The sequence below is a fragment of the Thalassophryne amazonica genome, chromosome 17, assembly GCF_902500255.1.
Source record: "Thalassophryne amazonica chromosome 17, fThaAma1.1, whole genome shotgun sequence".
NCBI classification, from domain to species: domain Eukaryota; kingdom Metazoa; phylum Chordata; class Actinopteri; order Batrachoidiformes; family Batrachoididae; genus Thalassophryne; species Thalassophryne amazonica.
Genome location: NC_047119.1, coordinates 35,088,801 through 35,111,515, shown reverse-complemented (window position 1 = coordinate 35,111,515; position 22,715 = coordinate 35,088,801). Strand labels below are relative to the sequence as shown.

At 44.1% G+C, this 22,715-nt stretch overlaps 1 protein-coding gene across 1 annotated transcript in view; it reads left to right on the top strand.

Annotated features, from left to right (window-relative positions):
• The window catches only part of gnaz (guanine nucleotide binding protein (G protein), alpha z polypeptide), a 124,623-nt gene extending 102,157 nt beyond the window's left edge, over positions 1-22,466 (top strand). Inside the window, exon 3 of the mRNA XM_034193106.1 lies at positions 21,062-22,466. Within this exon, the coding sequence (XP_034048997.1) occupies positions 21,062-21,406 (345 nt within the window). The 3' untranslated portion in view covers positions 21,407-22,466. The remainder of the gene's footprint in view (positions 1-21,061) is intronic.
• The last annotated feature ends 249 nt before the right edge of the window (positions 22,467-22,715 follow it).

Below are 22,715 nucleotides of genomic sequence, written 5' to 3'. Positions count from 1 at the left end.
GCCTCAAGTGGAGGAGTTTAAGTATCTCGGGGTCTTGTTCACGAGTGAGGGACGGATGGAGCGTGGGATCGATAGACGGATCGGTGCAGCATGTGCAGTGATGCGGTCGCTGTATTGGACTGTCGTGGTGAAGAGAGAGCTGAGTAGGGGGGCAAAGCTCTCGATTTACCGATCGATCTACGTTCCGATCCTCACCTATGGTAATGAGATTTGGCTCATGACCGAAAGAACGAGATCGCGAGTACAAGCGGCCGAGATGAGTTTCCTCTGCAGGGTGGCTGGGCGCTCCCTTAGAGATAGGGTGAGGAGCTCGGTCACTCGGGAGGAGCTCGGAGTCGAGTTGCTGCTCCTCCACGTCGAAAGGAGTCAGTTGAGGTGGCTCGGGCATCTTTTCCGCTGGAGAGGTGTTCCGGGCACGTCCCACTGGGAGGAGGCCCCGGGGAAGACCCAGGACACGCTGGAGGGATTACATCTCTCGGCTGGCTTGGGAATGCCTTGGGGTTCCCCCGGAGGAGCTGGGGGAGGTGTGTGTGGATCGGGAGGTCTGGGCGGCTTTGCTTGAGCTGCTGTCCCCACGACCCGACTCCGGATAAAGCGGAAGAAAATGGATGGATGGATGGATGGATGATACAAATTTGAGTACAGTGGTCCCTCGTTTAATGTGGGAGTTACGTTCTAAAAATAACCCGCAATAGGCGAAATCTGCTAAGTAGTCAGCGTTATTTTTTACAATTATTGTAGACGTTTTAAGGCTGTAAAACCCCTCACTTCACATTTTATACACTTTTCTCAAACAGGCATTAACATTTTCTCACTTTTCTCTCATGAGTAAACACTCTCAAAGTTCAAACCTTAGTAGAAAAATAAGACCAACCTGTTTTCAGGCCCAAACATTTGTTTGAGAAATAAAAATAGAACGTTTTCCTATAAATAATTTTGATGGGTTTTAGAACTAATGAATTTATTTTTTACGATCAGCCTATGAGGTTGGACACATAAGAAATTATTAATAGTGACTGACCAGTATTTCACAGTTCCTCTGATCGCGCCTCTTCGTCCTAGCGCCGCTCCGCTGTCGCGTCTTTTTCCACTGAGTGACACCTCGGTGCAGTTGTCTTTTTCCGAGTGAAGAACACAGTTATGGGTAGTTGCTGATGCTCTTTTTTCTTCTGGGCGAGAAGATTCTTATAAACAGACATGCAGAACACAATGCGCGTGCTCTCCCTTCGCAGTGCCGCGACCAGCCTGCTTGATGAGGATGCAGAACACAATGCGCTGTAAAAAAAAAAAAAAAGAATGCAAAATTGGACTAAAAGAAATCCGCGAAACTGCAAGGCCGTAAAAGATGAACCACGTTATAGCGAGGAACCACTGTATTTTAAAAAAAATCTAAATAATTTTGAACTTATCTGATACACTTTTCCAGAGTTATCTAACACAAGTCTCTAATTTCATTTTCTATTACCCCACTGATGAAAACTTAATGTCAAGCACATTTTTCAAAAAATTATGTGCATGTTGCACATAGATCTGTGCATGTTGACATACATTAAGATGTGTTTCGTAAAGGGTATGAGTGGCATGAGTCACACATTTGTTGTGTTCATTTTGAAATGCACAACAAGTCCACGCCACACAGTCTGCAGGTTAAGCACTGCAGCTTGAATACAGTGAAGCAGTGCCAAAGGTGCTTCAAGAATTCAGAACAAGCCTTCAAGAACACAAACATTGATTTTCTTTCAAGGTTCAGCACAGTCCTGGTTGTGCACCTTTTGGCCTGCTGTTACTGTTAGACAGATTGTACACATGTATGATCACCTTTTGTACAAGTCCACTTTGACAAGCAAAACAGTGACATGAGGATAAAACCAGCGATTCACTTTGCTCTGTGCCCCATAGAGGATTCATATTTTTAAAAAGTAAGTCCCTTTGGCTGTTCCCTTATTTTCACTCGGGGTCACCACAGCAGATCTGAGGTGGATCTGCATGTTGATTTGGCGCAGGTTTTACACCGGATGCCCTTCCTGACACAACTCCACATTACATGGAGAAATGTTGCAGGGGTGGGGTTTGAACTGGGAACCTTCTGCACTGAAACCAAGCACAATAACCACTTGGTTAATGTTATTTAGCAAAGAGAAGTGGCCTGCGCTTGTAAACTGACTGGAACTTCAACGGAAATGTCGTGTATTGACACTTTGATTCAAGGGGTCACAATGTCAAAACTGTTGTTTATACTTAGCGTGCAAATCTAAATGTGCTTTGAGTTAAAGATCCACAAAGTCCCACTGTTCTACTGTATGTCTGAGTATGTAGAAATTCCTGTGTTACGTAAATTCTACCCTGGTTCTTATTGTAATTCTGTCCATTACAAAGTACAAAGTCAAACTATTTCTCAGATTAAATTTATTCAAAATCACGGTGAAAAACAGGCCTGGATTTCAAAGAATTTCTCTATTGCAGGAGATCCATTCGTTCAGAACCCCAAACAAAGACAGAAAAGAGTTTTTATAAAACATAATATGGGCATGACAGCAGGCGGCCCTTAATTCACAACTCCTAACTTAATTAGTTCTCGTGAGCATAGAGGGAGGTCCCGTCCCCTGGTCAGGCCCACGCTAAAACGAAACTTATGCTAACCTGACTTCTCTTTTGTTCTCAACACACACACACAAAACAGTTCTATCCAGCCCCACATACATGATTAATGCCGCGTTCACACTACGCCACAAATTCACATCCCTCGCCTGGCGATGGACGCGCCACCATCGCCTGGTGTGTCACTCTGCTTGAGGCGCGTTCACACCGGTCGCCATGTGATGCCACAAATTCATCATTTACTGCAGGAGTTGCGTCTGGATGATGGCCGCTTTCAACTGTACTTCTGCCTCTCCAGGACTCAATTTGAGGACCTCCTGTCCTGTTCACGCACGCACACAGTGGTGGGCACACTTCCAATAATCCGATAACAGATAATTATCGAAGATAATGTTTCTTTATCTGATTATCTTTTTAGATAACTTTAAAAGCCATTATCGGACCAATTATCTTCCGATTAATCTTTGTCCGATAACTTTTAAACCGATAAACAAAATAACCAAAGCTGAACAGTGACAAGCATTTTTAAAACTAGTTTAGCGCTCATCTGTTAAAAGTTTTATAACAGACGCACAGCTATAACCTTTGCAAACAGAAGAGAGCCACTTGTATATCTCAATCCTCTGCACACAAACCAGAAACAGCCCAAAAGAAGAAAAAACATTTCCTTTAACACCATAACAATATGCTGGCGATATCACCTAAGTCATCCAGAGGCATACATTTTTCACTTGTGGTTCAAATTTTAACCAAACTAATTTTGGACAAGTTATTTAAAATTACTGTCATGTCTGAAGTTTTATTAAGTGAAAATATCAGATATATGTTTTAGTTTTAAAGTAATGTGCTAATTTTTAAGGTTTTGTGAGCACATCCTGTGACCCGCAATGCATTTTGGGTAGGATGATGTAATCTCAGTACATCACGACAGGACAAATGCATTTCAGACACTCTGTTCAGGCTCCACGGACAACAGCATTAAACTCTAGTGCCTAAAACTCTCTTGAATATATTCTCTGCGTTTATAGATATTGGTTTTATTTGCGTTTGTTAAATTCCACGTATTTTAAATGTAGCAGACAGGGATTACTGTATCTGGAATTTTGTTTTCAAGGCCTCTACTGCCATCTACTGGTCAGTAGTGTTCACTAAGCGTGTGGGAACCAGTAGATAGCAGTGTTCTTTTTATTTTGACCCCGGTTATGTCAGATGATTGTCAAATCAACTTTTTGGCTTTGTAAATGGGTTTTTTTTGTGTGTGCAATGAATGTATACATTATACAAGTTTCACTTTTTTAATGGAATTACAACCTTATTTCTTTTTCAAATTCTCCCATTTTTTGCATCCAGCCTTATTTCCTTTAGAAATTTCCTTGACAAATAATATCAGTCTGTTAGGACGTCAGGTTATGTGTTACACATATGTGTGTATATATTTTGCAACTTATTCCCATTGATGAAACTTTTCATTTTCTGCCTGAAAGCTTATTAGATGAGTGTGTTCAGGGCTCCGTTTGTTTACAAAATACACACACGTTACAGACCTTGAAATCCAACAGCAGGGATTGATATTATCCAAAGATTTATGAACATACAAATTAACGTGTTTACACTTTATCATGATTTTCTCCATTGTGAGATATAAAAGTGTCTTATCGTATCGTTCATGTGTATATGCATTATAACGCAGCGCACGAGCGACGTTACGATATTCTTCAGAAAGACAACATACGCAACATGTATCCAGCAGCATACACGTTGCTGTCATAGACAACTGCCTGTAAAGTTTTTTGGCAAGTTATAACTTTCTAAACAGCGTAATTTGTAATGAAAGCCGCTTCATTTGTGCGGCTCTTTCGGCGCAATGTTTGTTTTTTCAGAGACAGCAGTAAGCTCCTCCTACCCCTCCGAACAGAGGGATTTGTAGCCCTTCGCCTTCCCCTCTGCCTCGCTCCAAAAAGAGAGACTCAGCCAGTGTTTAGCAGAGGCACTTTTACCCAGAATCCTTTGTGATCTGTCTGTTTGTTACAAAACCTCAGAATTAGTGCATTATTCAACATTAAAAGATATGTTATTTTTTTTAACTTTGTACAAATGACATAATTGACATTAATGGAGTTATTCTATTGGTATTAATGTTATTTATAATCAAAACCATAAGTCAGCATGACTTTATTTTTCAAGACCTGCGCCTGACCGGAGCATCGTAATTGATAGAGAGTTGGCTTTATGACTGCTCTCGGGGTGCCTCTGTGCTGGGAGCGCTGTAGTAAACAAGAGCTTCCAGCAGGGGTCAAATGTTGAAAGATAAGTGTGGTCTCATTGTTGAGGTGTGTTGTTATTTTTAACATTATTATAAGCTATTAAATTTGTTTTACTAGTAGTTGTAGATGTGTCAGAGGTAATATTGGAATTTATCGGTTATCTGTAACTTCCGATACATTTTTGGGTGGTTCATTGTTTTATCTTTATCGAAGATAATTTTTCAGTTATCTGATTATCTGTTATCGAAGTTAATTTTTTGGTTATCTGTGCCCACCACTGCACGCACATGTGGACAATTTAAAAAAAACTGGCTGCCGCTGCTGCTTCGGTGCTACTGCGCGCTCTCCCCTCAAACTCTGTCATAATTGTGTTATAAACCAGTCACCATTTGTTTCATTATACAGCTGTGTAGTTAATAAAATTATCTTCACGGACGTACGTGAAAAAAAACTAAAAACTGGCTCCTGCCAGTGCTGCAGTGCTGCTGCTCACCCTCCCCTCAAACTCCCTCATAATTGTGAAATAAAGGACAAAAGGGATATAAGTCCTGCTCACAGGCTGGCTGCCACACACAGAACAATTCCACATCAAGTATAAACTCCAGACATCTCCACGTCACTACATATCCAGTCCCTGATTGGTCATCGCTACGCGACAAGACGAAACAATGCATCCTTCCATAGAGATTACATGGCAACCTGTCGCCGTCGTCACTCGCGTGTCGTCCAGTGTGAATGTAGCATAAGCCCCTAGCAAACTAAAAATGTGATCCTTTAACTAATAATACTGAAACATAACAAAATGAAATATAAACTCACAGATATACTGATATATCTAACAGTTACAAGACCCAAATCAAGCCTGATTTTTTTTCTCTCAGTAAATTTTGGTTACCAACGTTAATTAATTTTGTTGAAACACCTGGTGACCTGTTTTAGCGTGCTGAAAATTAAGTTCACTCACCTCATTGTCCAGCTAAACTATCATCTTTTAACAGGCATCTATGAATCAATGCAGCCCAGAGAGATGACTGAGTACATGCTTTCACTTGAATATGTATAATAGTAATTTCCTATCAGCAGCACCTGCTGTGACGGGCGCATTAGTAATGAGAAGATAGGGCAAATGGAAAGGCAACAAGCTTAAATAATGCATTTCTCAGCTACAGCAGAAAAACACGTGATGGACAAATCAATCTATGAGTGCTCTCTGTTGCGGTGACAATTAAAATGACCTGTAATGAATTATAAGGGGGGGCTGCACACTTCAATGATTTGTATTTATGGGAAACAAAGCAGTGACACTGGGATGAACGTCCTCATTAATACATAAGCTTAATTAGAGGCCGTGCCTCAGGAGTACTCTGACAAAAGGAGGCGAGGGGGAGAATGGGGCGTTACAACAGACTTATGGTTCCAAAGTGTTGGCTGTGCCCCAGATGGGCCATGAAGGTACTGCAGGTGAGCAGTCATTAAAACATATTTAGAAAGATATAACATATTTGACTGTAATCAGAATATAATAATACAAATAATTAACAACAAATAATTTTAAAAACAAATAAATAGTATTATATAATAAAACAAAGACATAGGTCTTAAAGTATGTCATACGAGGTCTGTCAATAAAGTAACAGTCCTTTTTATTTTTTCAAAAACTATATGGATTTCATTCATATGTTTTTACGTCAGACATGCTTGAACCCTCGTGCGCATGCGTGAGTTTTTCCACGCCTGTCGGTGACATCATTTGCCTGTGAGCACGCCTTGGGAAGGAGTGGTCCCGCCCCCTCGTCGGATTTTCATTGTCTGGAAATGGCGGAATGAAAAGGACGTTTTTTCCATCAGAATTTTTTCAGAAGCTGTTAGAGACTGGCACCTGGAAACCATTCGAAAAATTTATCTGGCTTTCGGTGAAAATTTTACGGGCTTCACAGAGAATAAGGTCTGTTACTACAGCTTTAAGGACCCCTTTAAGGATGTTCGGCGTGCCGCGCTCCGAGCTGCGACGACGTAGCACAAGCCACTGGACCATTTCTAAACGGATGGCTCTGTGAATATGAGACCGTCGTGTGCTCTTTCTCTGGTTATCACAAGAGCTGGACATCAGCCATTTTCCAGCAGATTTCACTTTTAACAAGAGATTTTGTCATGGAAAGCCGCGCGGCGGCTTCGCGCGTCACGACCGATTCGCTTTGGAAGCGAGACAAAGGAACACCTCCGTTTCGGCGTGTCAGAGGACAAGTTTGGACATGTCTATCTCGGCTTTCAATGCTTACCAGTCCAGTAAGTATCAGTGAAATTGTGGAGAGCTGGACATGTCCAAACTTGTCCTCTGACACGCCGAAACGGAGGTGTTCCTTTGTCTCGCTTCCAAAGCGAATCGGTCGTGATGCACGAAGCCTCTGCGCGGCTTTCCATGACAAAATCTCTTGTTAAAAGTGAAATCTGCCGGAAAATGGCTGATGTCCAGCTCTTGTGATAACCAGAGAAAGAGCACACGACGGTCTCGTATCCACAGAGCCATCCGTTTAGAAATGGTCCGGTGGCTTGTGCTGCGTCGTCGCAGCTCGGAGTGTGGCGCGCCAAGTGTCCTTAAAGGGGGTCCTTAAAGCTGTACTAACAGACCTTATTCTCTGTGAAGCCCGTAAAATTTTCACCGAAAGCCAGATAAATTTTTCAAATGGTTTCCAGGTGCCAGTCTCTAACAGCTTCTGAAAAAATACTGATGGGAAAAAAGTCCTTTTCATTCCGCCATTTCCAGACAATGAAAATCCGACAAGGGGGCGGGACCACTCCTTCCCAAGGCGTGCTCACAGGTGAATGATGTCACCGACAGGCGTGGAAAAACTCACGCATGCGCACGAGGGTTCAAGCATGTCTGACGTAAAAACATGAATGAAATCCATATAGTTTTGAAAAAAATAAAAAGGACCGTTACTTTATTGACAGACCTCGTATGTATGTGAAAATACTTTACTGGTATCTCATATGTCAATTAAAATTGTAATTAAGAGTTTGGAAAGTTTGGCGTAGATTCTTAGATTTTATAGTGGCCTCCGGCATTTGTAAGCTTGGGATTCACTGGTTTAGGGCCCCAAACTGGAAGGTGCCTCCAGAGAATGGCAGACAAATTATACTGTACTTGTTGTCTTTCTGATGCCTGGTTCTGTTTTTTTCTCTCTCTGTTTGAGGTGTGGCTCCATCCAGAGATGGGTGTGGTGTCTGTTTCTGTAACCCTCTGGTCCTGTACATTTCCTGTATTTTCGTTTTGTGAATTGTTGTGTAAATTGTGTCGGTAGCATGACTCAAGCAGAGGGTCACCCCTTTGACTCTGGTCTGCTTGAGTTTTCTTCCTCAAATCATCAGAGGGAGTTTTTCCTTATCACTGTCACCTGTGTGCGTGGGGGTTGGTAAGGTTAGAACTCACTTGTGTGAAGCGCCTTGAGGCAACTTTGTTGTGATTTGGTGCTATATAAATGAAATAAATTGAAATTGAAATGAAGATGCCAGAGCAACAGATGCGATCCTACAAATGCAGGATTTTATGTGTCATCTGCACAATTTAGTGCCTGTTTAAGCACCTCCTCTTCCTCTCCTTTAAGAAAGGCTTCCTGTGGTGGCCACCTGATGAGACTCCCTGGAGAACAGAGGAGTGAGGCCAAACAGGACGACAGACTTTTTAACAGAGGAAACGATTTCGGTCCTGTCCCCGTAAAGCGTGAAAGAGGAGGTTCAGGCAACAGAATGCAAGTGAAGCATTAGAGGTATTTCTTAATAAAGTGCCTCACAGTGATGTATTGATACAGTGATGTATCAAAGGTATACAGGGGACTTTCTCACAGCCTATTCATTGTTACCCAAATATAGTGCAATGACAGCACCAAATGACAACAGCTTACTATAAATCGGTGCTGTGATTGTCTATAATCCTTTGCTAAATTCCGCTGTCTTTTCCATGCATTTTTAGATCTTGGGATTTACTGAAAGCATCACGCTTTTCTTTAACCTTTTTAAACAGTATTTTTCCACATCGCTGCCTCCCAGTTATAAGCTGCTGGACTGGTGCCAGGCGCCCAAAGCTGCCATAAAATGCATCGACGGTCTCTGTTTTGTCATACGCATTCAACATCACAAGAGCACAAACTGTACAGATGGATCCGCGTGGATGCACGCTTACATCCATGTGCACTCACAGACTTTTACTTCTGCACAAAAAAAAAGAGATTTTAACACCTATTTGGGTTATTCTCCTCTTTGTTACTGCAGTGAATTAGTGCATGCTTTCATGCAAGACATGAAGGGTTAAAGAGTACCATCAAATCCACATTTTCACATATAGTGTTTGTTTTGCAACAATGAACATGCACACAACACAAACACAACACAATCCCATGGGACTGAAAACTAAAAATTTGGCAAGCTGTCTTGTACTAGACTAAATATGACAGTGTTCCTCCAATCTTTACCGCATACAATATAGAGGGTTTTCAATCACGTGACCAATTTGCTGCAGGACAGGTGCCGTCTCCATTCTGGATTACAAGGAGGCTGGTGCGTGATAGAAAAATGGAGAGAATGTACGGTTATTACAAGGCTTTAAATCCTCGAGATAAAGCTATTTATCGTGATAGATGTGTAGCAGTTGGTTCAGTGCATCCGTATCTTATAACAGATAGTGAATTTAGTGTTGATGTAACGAACAGGCCGACAGTGTCACACTGCGATATTGTGAACTAGGAAGCTGCCGACCAGGTCAGCCTCGCCGGCCTCCTGCAGAGCATCACAGTGGCGCTCTGAAAGCGGAGGTCGTCTTGAAGTCCTGAGCGATTTCTCTCACCAGGCGCTAGAAGGGCAGCTTGTGGATCAGCAGTGCTCGAGGACTACAATGTAAATAAGCATCTGTATTGGAAGCGTTCTTGTGTTATCCTCTGCAGTATTTTTATGTATTGTTATATAATTTTATTGCCGAATAAAATAAAATAAAATTCTGGGAGCAGTGGATTTCTGGTAGCGGCGGATCTCTCTCAGCGCCACGGTGCCGTGAGGCTTCTTCACACCGACACTGAAACTTCTCCAATTGTTCGCCAAATGCACGAAGTGTAATCACAGCGGCCACCGCGTCGTAATCCAGAATGGCCGCGGGACACAAAATGATGTGACCGATACGTCACACAAAAACCCTCTATACAGTGCATCCGGAAAGTATTCACAGTGCTGTGCTTCACTTTTTTTAAATTTTGTTATGTTAAGCCCCGGTCACATGGCACTAACGAAGGATACCGAAGCCAAAACGAAACAAGAAGTCTGGACTTACACTGACTTTCGGAGGCATCATTTAACCATCGTCCAGCTTCGTTCCTGTTGCTGGTGCGTCGTCAGAATTTTCAAACTGTTGAAAAATGTGAACAAATCCCGACGACAACTTCAATTCGTCCGTATTCTGTTTTGCTTTCTGTCTTGACGGTTCCTCTTTGTTTGCGTAGTTCCCGTATTGTCAAATTTCCATTTGACTGTCATCCAACCTCCCAAGTCCGACGTCTTGCACGAACGTTGACTATATCTGAACGGATCAATAACTAAAGATCCGACAAGCTGAACGTGACTCGTACATTTGTGGGATGAAAAGAAACATTGTCATACAGAAACAATAGCAGCAAGAACGTTTTATCAACTACTTTATTTATGCACGTTCCAGCCATTTGTGGCTGGAGCAGCTGTGTGCACACGCACGTTCATCATGAATTTTTTGTTTAGGTTTTGTTTAAAGCGTTAAGGTCAACGTTCACTTCGTTTTTCTTTTGTTAGTCTCGGTTTTGTTTCATTCCTTTATGCACTCTTGATTCGCAGGTTTTTCGGTAAGGGGAGAAGTGCAGGATCATTTGTCCACGTTTTCTCAATGATTTGTGACTTTGTGACTTTTTTTCCTTTGTTCAGCTATCGTTGTGTGCCGTGTGACCAGGACCTTACAGCCTTATTCCAAAATCGATTGAATTCATTTTTTTTCTCAAAATTCTACACACAGTGCCTCATAATTACAATGTGAAAAAGGTTTTTGTTTTGAGATCGCTCAGTTTAGACGGGTGGCCAGCTCTAGGAAGAGTCCTGGTGCATCCAAACTTCTTCCATTTATGGATGATGAAGGCCACTGTGCTCAAGACAATCCTGTCTCAGAGGTCGACAGACAGTTCCCTTGACTTTATGCTTGGTTTGTGCTCAGACATGCACTGTCAACTGTGGGACCTTGTATGTAGACAGGTGTGTCTCCCAAAAACATGTCTAATCAACTGAATATACCCCAGGTGTACTCCACTGAAACTGTAGAAACATCTCAAGGATGATCAGTGGAAACAAGATGCACCTGAGCTCAATTTTGAGCTTAAGTGCATCTTATGTATTTATACTTATGTACATGTGAATTCTTAGTTTTTTAATTTTTAATAAATTTACAAAAATCTCAAAAACCTTTTCACATTGTCATTATGGGGTACTGTGTGTAGAATTTTGAGGAAAAAAATGAACTTCATCCATTTTGGAATAAGGGTGTAACAGAACAAAATGTGGAAAAGGTGAAGCACCGTGAATACTTTCCGGATGCACTGCATGTGCATTTTTGAAAGTATAAAGAGAGACATATTTATAGTTGTTATTTATGATTAGTTCTATATTTATTTAACAGTAAGAAAATCATAGCATATTACAGATGAACACACATACTGAATAGACGTTCGTTTTTAGACTGTCAGCTTAAATTCGAGGGTAGTTGCACCAAAATTGTGTAAACGGTGTTCTAATTACAAGGATGTGGAGATACTGTGCAAATAATGTGAAATGTACATGGGTACATGCTTTCAGTCGTGCCTTTCTCTGACACTCGACAACAAAGCTGTGACTGGGGAAGGAACAGGAAACTGTTGTGTGTATTGTCTCTCCAATTACATCCACTGCAGCTTGTAACTCCTTCAGAATGTGTCAGTGGCTTCCCGCATAATCTCCTTCATGCACACACACATAAATACGTAGCTTTTGAATTTGTTGTAGGCGGATTAATATGTTGTGTAAGATCTCTCCATTTCACAATGATTGATTTAACTGAAAATTAAGGGATGTGAAATGCTTGAAATCAAGCCTAGATCTTTTATACGCCAACTTAATGTAAGCTAATGTAAGCTACTGTTACTTCAAAGTAATTGTCAGGTTCAGTATATTTCACTCGTAACTTTTGTTGGATTTGCGGCTGGGTGGGGGTGGGTAGGGAATTGATATATCTTTGAAAAGTTTATTGTGTAAGCATTCAGAAAACCTATGTTGCACAGATACAGTATCTATGTCTACCATCTCGGATTTTCTAAGTGGCATACATGTCAACCCCTTTGAGGGTCCACCTGTATAACCAAGTGAGAAAATCCATAAAATCAACACCAAATCTTTATAACCTCCAAATCACACCAAAATCAGTTTTATTACAGTACACACAACCACATAGCGGTGTCACATAACTGGGTTTTTGCCCACAAATTATGAGTTGCCACAATGACATTAAAGTCAGGATCATTAGTATTTCCTCCACAGTTGAATTTCAAACAATAGCGATCTAGTATTCATGCGTCAAGCTGAATTTTATTGAACTGAATGTGTCAAATTTAGTTATTTTTTACAGAAACAAGAACTGTCTGTCACTAATGGAAATACATTAATAAAATCATGAAAAATAAACTGAATAAAGTAAATAAATATGAAATTGGTCACTGGATCCTTAAACTTTGGACATAATAAACTCTTCATGGTGGATCCTTGATCTCTGGACATAAATAGCAATAAACAAAATCTGTAGTTTTTGTCAAAAGCATTTCCTTTCAGACATTATTGGCATGAATGTCTTTCCATATGTCTGAGCTTGCTGTGCTTCACGTCAGCATCAGTTTAATTCATAAAGATTGCAGGACGTCTCATTTTGGGAAGAAAAAATGTTTTAGTCAATTGTAGTTTCATGTCTGTAATACAACGTTTTAAAGAGGTGTCATTTTATTTAAAGCGGCAATTCGTTTTGAAGTTATTCCGACCGGACTCTGTCTCAGCAGGCAATGGAAGGGAGGACGATTCTGGCTTCTTGACTATAACAAGACAAGAGTCCCAGTTAGTGACTTTAATCCACACAAAAGTGACTCACGATATTTAACGGCTGAGAGGAGTTAAGAAGCAGACTTGCCATTTCTGAAGAGCAGCGAATCAAAGAACCAACGAGCTAGTGGATCGAAGCACTGCTTCCTTTGGTTCACGCATCAAAGTGGAGTCACGCTGCAGAAGCAGTTGATTACAGACCCGCTGCAGACCAAACCCTGAATATCCGTAAGACTTTATTTGTACGTCTGTATGACACTGAAACTTGGAAAAATCTGTATAATTTATGGACAATCCATATAGGTTGACATGTATGAAGTGGACTTTGTCAGTATCTCAGCTTCTCAGCAGTTTACGTAGAGCTTTGATTTAAACAGTTCAACTTACAATTCCTTGGCCAACAAATGCAACCGTACCAAACTGGAGAAGCTTCACCTATCCATATGGTGACCACTTTGGATTTTACAAAATGGCAACTTTAAAACTAATGTTTCCATTATCTCCACTTCTAAATGACCTAGAGCTACGATTTATTGGTTAAACATACATTTTCTGAGATGATTTATACATTGAATAAATAATCTGAAGTTACACCAATCACAGCGAATGTGTACTTAAAATGAAATTCAAGTTAGATTCCTTGACGACCCCTGTCATAAAGCTTTATCAGTGGGCGTGGTCCCCATGATGACAAAATTACTATCCTCTTCAGACTCAATAGAGCTGGTACCTAAACAAATATTTCCCATCCAATACACATTTTTAGCTTTTGGTATCACTGGTTTTCTTTCATGAAAACTGTCTAAAAATGCATATGTGACTGAATGACATTTCTTTGTGGCCACAGTGGGGTTAGCACCAGATTACTCGTACATGAGTCTAAGACTTTACTAGGTCAGCCAAAGGATAATTCTCCACTAGCCAAACCAGTAGGAACATCTTTTCAATCTGGATTTTACCTTGTTACATATGTCCCCACCATTTTTGACCTCACCCCAAGGTCACAGGTGCATTGAAGCATTGCCTATGACAACCTGGTCAACTGCCATATCCTGCCAGCAATGCTAGTTTGTTACCAAATGACATTTCTTTGTAGCCATGGTGGGGTTTGAACACCAGATTGCTTGTACATGACACCAAGGCTCACCCAGGTCAGTCAAAGGGGAATTGGTTTTCTGAATGCTTACACAGTAAACTTTCCAAAACTCCTCCAAAAAAGACAAAGAAATTACATAGTGAGCCTAACTACAACCCCTGGCAAAAATTATGGAATCACCGGCCTCGGAGGATGTTCATTCAGTTGTTTAATTTTGTAGAAAAAAAGCAGATCACAGACATGACACAAAACTAAAGTCATTTCAAATGGCAACTTTCTGGCTTTAAGAAACACTATAAGAAATCAGGAAAAAAATTGTGGCAGTCAGTAACGGTTACTTTTTAGACCAATCAGAGGGAAAAAATATGGAATCACTCAATTCTGAGGAAAAAATTATGGAATCATGAAAAACAAAAGAACGCTCCAACACATCACTAGTATTTTGTTGCACCACCTCTGGCTTTTATAACAGCTTGCAGTCTCTGAGGCATGGACTTAATGAGTGACAAACAGTACTCTTCATCAATATGGCTCCAACTTTCTCTGATTGCTGTTGCCAGATCAGCTTTGCAGGTTGGAGCCTTGTCATGGACCATTTTCTTCAACTTCCACCAAAGATTTTCAATTGGATTATGATCCGGACTATTTGCAGGCCATGACATTGACCCTATGTGTCTTTCTGCAAGGAATGTTTTCACAGTTTGTGCTCTATGACAAGATGCATTATCATCTTGAGAAATGATTTCATCATCCCCAAACATCCTTTCAATTGATGGGATAAGAAAAGTGTCCAAAATATCAACGTAAACTTGTGCATTTATTGATGATGTAATGACAGCCATCTCCCCAGTGCCTTTACCTGACATGCAGCCCCATATCATCAATGACTGTGGAAATTTACATGTTCATGTCATCTTTATAAATTTCACTGGAACGGCACCAAACAAAAGTTCCAGCATCATCACCTTGCCCAATGCAGATTTGAGACTCATCACTGAATATGACTTTCATCCAGTCATCCACAGTCCACAACTGCTTTTCCTTAGCCCATTGTAACCTTGTTTTTTTCTGTTTAGGTGTTAATGATGGCTTTCGTTTAGCTTTTCTGTATGTAAATCCCATTTCCTCCAGTTTCTTACAGTTCGGTCACAGACGTTGACTCCAGTTTCCTCCCATTCGTTCCTCATTTGTTTTGTTGTGCATTTTCAATTTTTGAGACATATTGCTTTAAGTGGTCTACCAGTATGTTTGCCTTTAACAACCTTCCTGTTGTGAAAGTGTAGGAACACGGACCCACAACAGGGGGCGTAAAAGAACGGGCAATGGATAAGACAAACAGTAACAATTTAATGTTGTAAATTGTGCACAACGGAATACAGACAACAACAAGTTTGGAACTACAGTCATTTACACGTTGGGTGACGTGTGGGCAGGCTTGAGGATAGGAGACGCCCGTCCAGAACCGAGCCGGATCCCACACGGCCCTCACTGCCAACGGATCTGAAGAACACCGGAGCCGCCAAGTCCTGAGTCCCCAGGTTGTCACCGTCTCCAGCTGTCAGACCTGGCACTGCTGGCAGAGAACAGAAACAGCACAGGTGAGTGTGAGTACACACACTCAGTAATCCCTCAGTAATCCCACGGCCAGCAGTACCTCCTCTTCAGCGGCCCACACAACAGGACCCCCCCTCAACGGGCGCCTCCTGGTGCCTGACCAGGCTTGTGCGGGTGCCGCCGGTAGAAGTTGGCCAGGAGGGCCGGGTCCAGGATGAAGCTCCTCTTCACCCAGGAGCGTTCTTCGGGTCCATACCCCTCCCAGTCCACCAAATACTGGAACCCCCGGCCCTTCCGGCGAACGTCCAGGAGCCGGCGCACGGTCCAAGCCGGCTCCCTGTCGATGATCCGGGCAGGAGGCGGTGCCGGTCCGGGGGTACAGAGGGGTGGCAGCTTCAGCTTCACTGCAGCTGGACTGAGGATGTTGAGTATGGTGAAAGGTCCAATGTATCTGTCCTTTAATTTCTGGGATTCCACTTGCAGGGGAATGTCTTTTGTGGAAAGCCAAACCTCCTGCCCAGGCTGATACGTAGGGGCCGGGGCACGCCGGCGGTCTGCATGGTTCTTGGCCCTCGTCCGGGCTTTGAGCAGGGCAGAGCGGGCGGTACGCCACACCCGACGGCACCTTCTCAGATGGGCCTGGACCGAGGGCACCCCGACCTCTCCCTCCACTAGCGGGAACAATGGGGGCTGGTACCCCAAACACACCTCAAACGGGGAGAGGCCGGTAGCAGACGATACTTGGCTATTATGAGCGTACTCGATCCAGGCCAGATGATTACTCCAGGCCGTCGGGTGCGCGGAGGTCACGCAGCGGAGGGCCTGCTCCAATTCCTGGTTCGCCCGCTCTGCCTGTCCATTCGTCTGAGGATGGTACCCGGACGAGAAACTCACGGTGGCCCCCAGTTCCCTGCAGAAACTCCTCCAGACCTGAGAGGAGAACTGAGGACCACGGTCTGAGACAATATCCGATGGAATCCCATGCAGACGCACGACGTGGTGGACCAGGAGGTCTGCAGTCTCCTGGTCCGTCGGGAGCTTCGGGAGGGCCACGAAGTGGGCCGCCTTGGAGAACTGGTCCACTATCGTGAGGATGGTAGTCATGCCCTGGGAAGGCGGGAGGCCCGTGACAAAGTCCAGGCCGATGTGAGACCAGGGGCGATGAGGCACGGGCAGAGGCTGGAGGAGGCCTTGGGCCTTGTGGTGGTCGGCTTTGCCCCTGGCACAGGTGGTGCAGGCCTGGACATACTCCCGGACGTCGGCTTCCATAGACGCCCACCAGAAGCGCTGCCGGACCACTGCCACGGTCCTTCGCACCCCTGGATGACAGGAGAGCTTGGAACCATGACAGAAGTCTAGGACCGCAGCCCTGGCCTCTGGTGGGACGTACAATTTGTCCTTCGGACCTTTCCCCGGGTCCGGGCTCCGTGTCAGGGCCTCCCGGACGGTCTTCTCCACATCCCAGGTGAGGGTGGCCACGACAGTGGACTCGGGGATGATGGTTTCCGTCGGGTCTGACAGCTCGGTCTTGACCTCCTCTTCGTGCACCCGGGACAGGGCGTCAGATCGTTGGTTCTTCGTCCCGGGGCGGTAGGTGATCCGAAAGTCAAAACGCCCGAAGAACAGTGACCAGCAGGCTTGCCTGGGGTTCAGACGCCTGGCGGTCCGAATGTACTCCAGGTTCCGATGGTACCGATGCTCCCTCCAACAGGTGTCTCCACTCCTCAAGAGCCTCCTTCACCGCAAGAAGTTCCCGATTGCCGACGTCATAGTTCCTTTCAGCCGGGGTCAACCTGCGGGAAAAGTAGGCACATGGATGGAGAATCTTGTCGGACTCCCCGCTCTGGGATAGCACGGCTCCTATCCCTGAGTCAGAGCCGTCCACTTCAACTATAAACTGGCGATTGGGATCGGGCTGCACCAGAACTGGTGCAGTCGAGAACCGGCGTTTCAACTCCCTAAACGCGGCTTCGCACCGATCCGACCAGGTGAAGGGGACTTTTGTGGAGGTCAGGGCTGTCAGGGGGCTAACTACCTGACTGTAGCCCTTGATGAACCTCCGGTAGAAATTTGCAAAACCGAGGAACTGTTGCAGTTTCCTACGGTTTGTTGGTTGGGGCCAATCTCTCACTGCCGCAACCTTGGCCGGATCAGGGGCGACGGAGTTGGAGGAGATTATGAACCCCAGGAAGGACAAAGAAGTGCGGTGGAACTCGCACTTCTCGCCCTTCCAAACAGCCGGTTCTCCAACAACTGCTGTAGGACCTGACGTACATGCTTGACATGGGTTTCAGGATCCGGAGAAAAGATGAGTATATCGTCTAGATATATGAAGACAAACCGATGCAGGAAGTCCCGCAAGACGTCATTAACCAACGCTTGGAACGTCGCGGGCACATTGGTGAGGCCGAACGGCATGACCAGGTACTCAAAGTGACCTAACGGGGTGTTAAATGCCGTCTTCCACTCGTCTCCCTCCCGGATCCGAACCAGGTGATAAGCATTCCTAAGATCCAATTTTGTGAAAATTTGGGCTCCATGCAAGGGCGTGAACACTGAATCCAACAGAGGTAATGGGTATCGGTTGCGAACCGTGATCTCGTTCAGCCCTCTGTAATCAATGCATGGACGGAGTCCGCCGTCCTTCTTGCCCACAAAAAAGAAACCAGCACCCATCAGGGAGGTGGAGTTCCGGATCAACCCAGCAGCTAACGAGTCCCGGATGTAGGTCTCCATTGATTCGCATTCCGGACGTGAGAGGTTGTACAACCTGCTGGACGGATACTCAGCGCCCGGTATCAAATCAATGGCACAATCGTACGGACGGTGCGGGGGCAGCGTGAGTGCCAGATCCTTGCTGAAGACGTCAGCAAGGTCATGGTACTCAGCTGGCACCGCCGCCAGATTGGGGGGAACTAAAACCTCCTCTTTAGCTGTCACACCGGGTGGAACCGAGGATCCTAAACACTCCCGGTGGCAGGTTTCGCTTCACTGAACCACAACCCCAGACGGCCAATCAATCCGGGGATTGTGTTTTAACACCCATGGAAAACCCAAAATCACTCGGGAGGTAGAAGGTGTTACATAAAACACAATCTCCTCCCTGTGATTTCCAGACGCAACCAATGTCACTGGCTGTGTCTGGTGTGTGATTAGTGGAAGAAGGGTGCCATCTAGTGCCCGCACCGACAATGGTGACGGTAAGGCCACTAGAGGGAGCCCAACCTCCTTTGCCCATCTGCTATCCAGCAGATTCCCCTCCGACCCCATGTCCACCAGTGCTGGGGCGTGAAGGGTTAGATCCCCACTCAGGATCGTGACTGGGATACGTGCAGATTTTCGGGGTCTCCCCGCGTGGGTATTGTGACCCACCCTTAGCCCAGTCTCTAAGGACGAGTGCTGCTGTTTTGACCGTTTGGGGCATTCTTTTTTCTTTTTTCCTTCCCACTGTCGCCAAGTGCTTGCTCACAGGGGGTCGTTTTGACCGTTGGGGTTTTTCCGTAATTATTGTATGGCCTTGCCTTACAATATAAAGCGCCTTGGGGCAACTGTTTGTTGTGATTTGGCGCTATATAAATAAAATTGATTGATTGATTGATTTCTGTGTGTGCTCGGTTGAGCTGCAGAGAAAACACTCCCCACGGATCAGCCTCCTTTGTCTCTGATCGCCTTTTGGCCCTGCTCGTTTCCATAGCAACGTCAGCACACAGCCTCCGTACGGCTCCGGAGGGCTTATGTATTTTTCAGGGGAAGGTGGGGGGGTTCATTGAACGACCAGTGGAATGTCTGTCTCTGGCATTCGGTCAGCAGGAGGAGGTGCTGCTGCAGCGCCCTGAGCATGCGCTTCCACCTGGGCGGTGAGAGCCTCCATCTTTCGATTGAGAACAATGCTCTGCTCGGTAACTAAGTCCAACCGAGCAGTAAAAGTGGTTAAGATGTGCTGCAGCTTACCTAACACACCTCCTGCTGGTGCCTGTGCACTTCACTCTTCCATTGGCTGTTCAAGCGATGGTTGACGCCCCTCGGGATCCATGACGCTGGCCGAGAAATCCTGTTGTGAAAGTGTAGGAACACGGACCCACAACAGGGGGCGTAAAAGAACGGGCAATGGATAAGACAAACAGTAACAATTTAATGTTGTAAATTGTGCACAACGGAATACAGACAACAACAAGTTTGGAACTACAGTCAATTACACGTTGGGTGACGTGTGGGCAGGCTTGAGGATAGGAGACGCCCGTCCAGAACCGAGCCGGATCCCACACGGCCCTCACTGCCAACGGATCTGAAGAACACCGGAGCCGCCAAATCCTGAGTCCCCAGGTGGTCACCGTCTCCAGCTGGCACTGCTGGCAGAGAAGAGAAACAGCACAGGTGAGTGTGAGTACGCACACTCAGTAATCCCACAGTCTGTGTTCTTTTGGGAGGGAGCACCTCCACCTCCAGTCACACACTCGTGCAGCTCCTGTCTAACCACTTATCTGGTTGGGGTGTGAAGCGAAGCCGTCGCTGATCACACCAAACGCCAATCCCTCAGATAAGGCACACCACAGGAAAACGGCTGCAAAGAAGTTCAGACTCTAAGTCAGAGTTAAGTGTAGCAGAGAAATTACCTCCAAGGTAGCTGATTTCTCAGCGGGGAGGTGGAGTTGCAGTCCGGCCTTTAAGGTGGTGGTGATGTGGATGAGTGACAGCTGGTGCTGATGACGAGTGACAGCTGTCACTCCCGGATGCTATGACGCCCTCTCGTGCTTGAAGCCCGCACTTCAAGCAGGGCACCATCTGGTGGTGGTGGGCCAGCAGTACCTCCTCTTCAGCAGCCCATACAACACTTCCCATGTTGTTTGTATTTAGTCCAGAGTTTAGACACAGCTGACTGTGAACAACCAACATCTTTTGAAACATTGCGTGATGATTTACCCTCTTTTAAGAGTTTGATAATCCTCTCCTTTGTTTCAATTGACATCTCTCATGTTGGAGCCATGATTCATGTCAGTCCACTTGGTGCAACATCTCTCCAAGGTGTGATCACTCCTTTTTAGATGCAGATCTGATTTGATGCAGGTGTTAGTTTTGGGGATGAAAATTTACAGGGTGATTCCATAATTTATTCCTCAGAATTGAGTGAGTCCATATTTTTTTCCCCCTGCTTGGTCTAAAAAAGTAACCGTTACTGACTGCCACAATTTTTTTTCTTGATTTCTTATAGTGTTTCTTAAAGCCAGAAAGTTGCCATTTGAAATGACTTTAGTTTTGTGTCATGTCTGTGATCTGCTTTTTTTCTACAAAATTAAACAACTGAATGAACATCCTCCGAGGCCGGTGATTCCATAATTTTTGCCAGGGGTTGTATAAAAGCTACATTTCTTATCACTAAGAGAACACTTTCTTATGTCAGAATTTTCTTTAATCTCTCCTGTCAACACAGAGCCGAATGGCAGAGAGCCTGCGCCTGTTTGACTCCATCTGCAACAACAACTGGTTCACCAACACGTCACTCATCCTCTTCCTCAACAAGAAGGACCTGTTGGCTGAGAAGATCAAACGCATTCCTCTAACAGTGTGTTTCCCAGACTACAAAGGCCAAAACACCTATGAGGAGGCGGCCGTCTATGTGCAACGGCAGTTTGAGGACCTCAACCGCAACAAAGAGACCAAGGAAATCTACTCGCACTTCACCTGTGCCACTGACACCAGCAACATCCAGTTTGTGTTTGACGCTGTCACGGACGTGATCATCCAGAACAATCTCAAATACATCGGGCTGTGCTAGGATCTGACTTTGGGTAAGGGGGTGGGAACTTGGCAGCAGCTGGCCCACCACTAGGCTGGATAAACAAAAGGCACGTGTGCGTGTTGGGTGGTTTATCTATTTGGACACACCTGCGAAGGAAATGAAACAAAGAAACAAGACAGTTGGCGACAGACTGTAGATTCGACTGTGGCATTGAAACAACAGTCGGTGGTCAAAACAGGATTTTTACCTGGTGTTTGCACTGAGTATATGAGTATGCAAAGACACACAAGTACACACACACGCTTATGTTTGCTCTCACACAGGATCTTTGGATGAACAGACAAGGCGACACTGGATGTTTTAGACGTTGTCCCCGACCAGCTTGTCACACCTGAGACTGAGGAGCAGGTCTTGACTGGTGGCTTTAAATTCCTTAATAAATATGCCTGAGTCAGTTAATGCTGCGGTACAAGACAAATTCTGAAAAATCAGTGCCCTCTTGGAGATTTTTCTTTTCACCCCAACAAACGTAAACAGTGAGCACACCTGATGAGAAGCAGGGAGTCAGCTGTCAGTATTCATGTTGTCAAAAGACGAAGTTGCCAAACTGTAAAACTGAATAGAATTTCTTTTTCTACACACTGCTTTTTTGTTTCTCCTCCTGATCAGCTCTCTTTTATTGTTATTTTATCTTCTTTTGTGGTTTATAAAAGAAAATGTTTCTCAAACCTGCCTTTCATAGCAGGGTTCTGGCGTCCTCGTAGAACACCAGGAGAGTGTTACTCGGTAGAGTCAAAAGTATGATCATTCCAGTTTCCAGCAAAAGACAAAGAAACAGTGCCAAGATCAGTGTGTAAATAAAACGAGATCCCATCTACTATGATTTCTGTTTGTTTGTTTGCTTATGTTTTTATGGACAAATTAAAAAGATGCATGATTTTGTTACTTTGGGATACTAATATATTTTTCTTTGGAATTATGTTTCTTTTTCTTAAGTTCAAATAATATATTCCCAAAAATACACACACACATATATATATATATAAATATATATATATAAAAGTCAAACACTGTGTACGACTGTACAGTTGTCAAAGAGGAATTTATTGAAAAGATATATATATATATATATATATATATATATATATATATATATATATATATATATATATATATATATATATATATATATATATAATGGTTCTAATGATGTTATAATGACAGTGATGATGATGATGATAAGGAACAGCTCATTACAAAGAGTGTGAGAGGAGAAGACGGATCGAAGGAGAACAAGACTGAAGAAAAACAATATGAAAACAAAGAAACATTGAAAGTTCAATCT